The sequence below is a fragment of the Monopterus albus genome, unplaced genomic scaffold, assembly GCF_001952655.1.
Source record: "Monopterus albus unplaced genomic scaffold, M_albus_1.0 scaffold401.1, whole genome shotgun sequence".
NCBI classification, from domain to species: Eukaryota; Metazoa; Chordata; class Actinopteri; order Synbranchiformes; family Synbranchidae; genus Monopterus; species Monopterus albus.
In genome coordinates, this window is record NW_018128281.1 from 110,991 (window position 1) to 115,516 (window position 4,526).

Sequence of the window (4,526 nt, forward strand, 5' to 3'; positions counted from 1 at the left end):
CTTGGGTTTCAATTCCAAACATGGTTATCCTTCTATGGCTCCATCAACGCCCCCCTCCCTTATCCCTTGGTTTCCAGTTGCTGGCTCTATAGTGTAAGCCGGTGGGTGAGAGAAATAGACAGAAAAACACAGCAAGAGAGACAACAGGAAGACACAAACAGGGTGAGAAGCTGGAGGAGAGAAGAAGGGACATAATGAGAGGAGGAGAAGAAGAAACCCATTCCAGCTGTGTTTTTATAACGAATAGAGCCGTGAGAACTTCTCATTGAAGAATTTTCCACTGCATGCCAAGGGAACAAACATTTACTTCAGATATTTTTGGTCAGTATCATCTGTTTTGGTCAAGCTGTAATTCTAACAGAAACACTTTGCTGAAACAGTACAGAAATAGCACCAGGCTTCATTGTTAAGAAGTCATTTTGGTTCACTTTGTTTTGTGCATCTTGAGCTGGCCATTTGAAGAGTCCCAAACATGAGCGCAGACAACCTGACTCTGCTGGACAGCTTGCTCTTTGCCCCTCTCTGCGATGGCTGGAGCAACAACACAGAGGGAGCCATCTACCATTTGGGTAACACCATCCTGTTCCTGGGCTACATGGGAGGAAGTGGGGTCTACGGCTGCCTCTTCATCTTCAGCTTCCTGACCCCTGCATTTCTGTGTCTGACGCTGTGGGGCTGGTTGACGATGTGCAGCCTGGACGTCTTCATATGGAACCTGCTTTTGCTGCTCGCCTGCTCTGCTCAGATCTGCCACCTTTTTTACCGGCTGCTCCAGGAAGGCATATGCAGTGAGGAGCTGACCTCCCTCTACAAGGCAGTCTACCTGCCGCTAGGCGTACCCATCCATGTGTTCAAGGAGATAGCAAGTGCTTTTGAGAATAAGGTGGTGGAGCTGAAAGCTGGAGAGACATATGCTGTGGAGGGCAAGACGCCCATTGACCAGCTCTCCTTTCTGCTGTCTGGGAGGTAGGGTGTGTGTATGTTTTGGCACGATGTACAACATAATGCAAACCACTCCCACAGAGTAGAACAAGTGAAAATGGCAATACCACATTGTAAAATACTTAATTACAAGTGAAATCTAACTTTGAAGATTTTTTCTTAAATGTGAGGTGATTTGTTGCCACTTGGTATGAGGCGCCGAATGTAAAAATAACACTTACACTAGTTTTCTCACATTTAGCTGAATGTGACAAGTTTTCTCACATTCAGCTAAATGTGACAGTCTAAATGTAAATGTTAAATGTTAAATATAAATGTTAAATGTCTCGCCAAGTGTAAAACTGAATATTTAGTAGCTCCACAGCCTTGCCCTATTACAGCGCAGCACACAGCCCCGCCCAAGATGCTGAACTCAAATCAATGATGCTGACTCAAAGACCTCAAACACAGCCCCGCCCACACCTGACTCTGGGTCTGTGGGAATGGGAGGGAAAGGCTGTTGAGCTACTAAATATTCAGTTTTACACTTGGCAAGACATTTAACATTTACATTTATATTTAACATTTACATTTAGACTTTGTCACATTCAGCTAAATGTGAGAAAACTAGTGTAAGTGCTATTTTTACATTCGGCGCCCCATAACTTGGAAGCAGTGGAAACAAATTGAGAACACATATCTCACATTGTATGTGTATGGTTAATATAGCAAAAGTGTTGGGAAAGAGCTATGTTTTAATACACCCAGCAATTAGCATCAGTCTGGAGTCACTTTTATGGCCATTCAATGAATGCAAACCCAGTCTTTACTCTCTTCTCTTTTAGCTCTGTTTTTGGTCTCTAGCAGCTCCTATATATCTGGCTCTTTAGTCCTCTGAGTTCACAAGCTAGTCGATAGTTGTGTCTGTCGTGTGGTGCTAAGCAGGTTCGACACAGTAGGTTTATAGGGCTTTTTTTCAGCTGTGTCTGGAAATGATGCTGCAGAGCAGTGAGCCCGAAACAAAACAGTAAACTTGCATGTCAGTGTGCTTAAAGGCACTAAAATGCTCCACTGAGCTGAGGAAAATTCAGGTGATCATTCTCTGTGGGTTCATCTCTGTGACCCACTGGATAATAGAACTACAGGACGTAACTTAATTTGGCATTAACATGAAACTCTAATCACCCCACTCTGCTCTGCCCAGCACTCCCTCTCTCTGCACTGAAAAAAAGGACTCACCGGGTCTTTGGATTTACACAAATTATGCTAGTATATGCAACACAATTCATTCATATTTCCTCAGTTAACATAATTCAAACAAGTTAACCCCTAAAAAAATTATGTTGGTTTTACACATTATCATTGTGTGGGACCGATGTACACATTACAATGAAGTAAATCCAACAAATCTTTTTTTTCAGTGTTCCACTACGCTACGCTTTGCAACTCTCTGCCCAGATTTTTAGATTTTTCTTGTTATGAAATTATAAGAAATGAAAATGCAACAAAACTGACTAATAAAGCAGAAATAATTGGAAACATCTAACTGGTTAGAGAGGTCAATCCCACTCGAAACCTTTTAGAAGCTAATATCTCTGCACTGTTCAATGAGTCTGGGTCATACGAGGCTTCGACAGCACTTCTCCACATTAAGACAAGTTTTGGAGCAGATTTCTACAGCACATATATTTGAAAAAAGTTACATAATGTAGCTTTAAGTAAAATTACCACACCGAAAAGTGATGCCACAGTGTGCCAACACAACCTGGAGTACACTTTCACTCACTGCAGGAGGATGACAAGTTAAACCACTGGCAGTCAGCAAAAACACAGTGTTAGCTTCCTCTTAAGTGTCAAGAGTAAAAGTACACATTTTGCTGAGTGAGCCCTTTCAGAGTGTTGTTATAGCATAATACTGAATTATTCTGAACAAGCAAACATACTGTAATTCAGCTAATGATAACCTGTGAGATAAAGAAAACTGTTGTGTAGTAAAAAGTTAAATATTTACCACTGAAATGTAGTAGAGTATAAAGTAGTAATAAGTATCTTATAGTTATACTTCAGTTACCTGTACTTATAGTCAACATTCCTATGATGCTGTCTGAGCAAACTGAATGTTACATCACCATGTATTTCAAGACTACTTGTTGTGTTTTGCTTTTTTTTGCATGTCCACGTTATTTTGTGTGTTCACAGCTCCTTGTGTTTGGGAGTTTTGTGACCAAGAAGAATAATGATAGTTCTTACTTTCCCATTTAAATCACACAACATTACATTTTCTGGACACAGCCAGTAGCATGTTGTTGCAGATTTATCACAGAATATTAGGCTCTAACAGATCATTTGTACCACAGCTATAAACTGTGGTATTTACTGATTTAAATTACTCTTGTAGTGATATAAAAGCAGCCATTATTTTTATGAAATCTCCTGTGAACTGACTATTCCAGGACTGGATTCCTTTTCTGATTCCTTTAGACTGTTGGCAGACTAACTGTCACAGGAAATGTATCCACTTCATCCAAACATCCTCAGAGTAGAGCTGCATTAGATCTCACAGTCCTGGAGCCGACACAAGAGAAATATTGTAAACAGAGTATTTTTGTCTGTGACTCATCGGTGTGTTGTTCGTCTGCACAGTGCCAACTGGCTAAATGACCTCTTTGTACTTGGGACACGAGAGTAGACTCTCCTTGTACCTTAGATTATATATTTGTCGACAGCTCTGAGTGTATGAGCTAAATTTGGGACAACTAAGATGTCATTTTATATTTTCATCTGTCTTTATCTGATTGTGCATAAACCTTTCAGATTTGAAGAATCAGCAGCCGTGTTCAGTGTAGGGGAAAGCTTTCTACTTTGGAACCTGGCTGTGGAGAGTCTCTCCCATTCAGCCACAAGGACATCAAGTGAGGTCCAGCACCCATGCTGGGTAATAAGCCCTGGCTCACAACTTAGGTTTCAGTTTATCCCATAGATGTTAGATGGAGTTGAGGCCACTCAAATTCTGCCACACCAAACTTATGTCTTCACTGACCTGGGCTTTTGAAGAGAAGTCATGCACAGGAATAAGGAAAATTTAGCCGCACACTGACAAGTTCAGTGAAGAATTTTAGACTACAAATCAAAGAACTCCTAAATTCAATCAAATATTTAAATGCAAATAATAGGTTAAAACTACTTAATAACGTATACTGCTTAGTTAATATAGTATTATTGCTATCAGTGACGTGCGGTGAGGTTGACAGCTGGTGAGGCACTAATTCTTTTACAGTCAGATTTACAAATACAAATTGTCTGTTAACAGACAATGCGTTGTGTTTTATATCTCATATCAGCATTCTTCACACAAACGTGACCCATATTTAATTTGAGGTTATAATTTATTCCAGTTGAGCTTATTTCTAACTAGAAATAATAAAAGTTTATGGTCTTACCTTTACTTGTACATGAAATCCATTGGTTAGCTGGTATGTATTACAAACCCTTTTACCGTTCGAATCCAATATTAAAACAAATGTTTTCAATAAAGAAGATCCTTCTGGACAAAAATGTCCAGACTGTCTAAAATGTTTTGATTGAAAGTCCAGATTTGCGAATTT

The 4,526-nt window shown here is 39.9% G+C and overlaps 1 protein-coding gene across 2 annotated transcripts in view; it reads left to right on the forward strand.

The window, feature by feature from the left end:
- The first annotated feature begins 100 nt into the window (after positions 1-100).
- The window catches only part of popdc2 (popeye domain cAMP effector 2), a 10,244-nt gene continuing 5,818 nt past the window's right edge, over positions 101-4,526 (forward strand). For both annotated transcript variants that reach the window (XM_020586276.1, XM_020586274.1), the window contains exon 1: positions 101-966. In XM_020586276.1, coding sequence (XP_020441932.1) covers positions 473-966 — 494 coding nt within the window. In that variant the 5' untranslated portion in view covers positions 101-472. The remainder of the gene's footprint in view (positions 967-4,526) is intronic.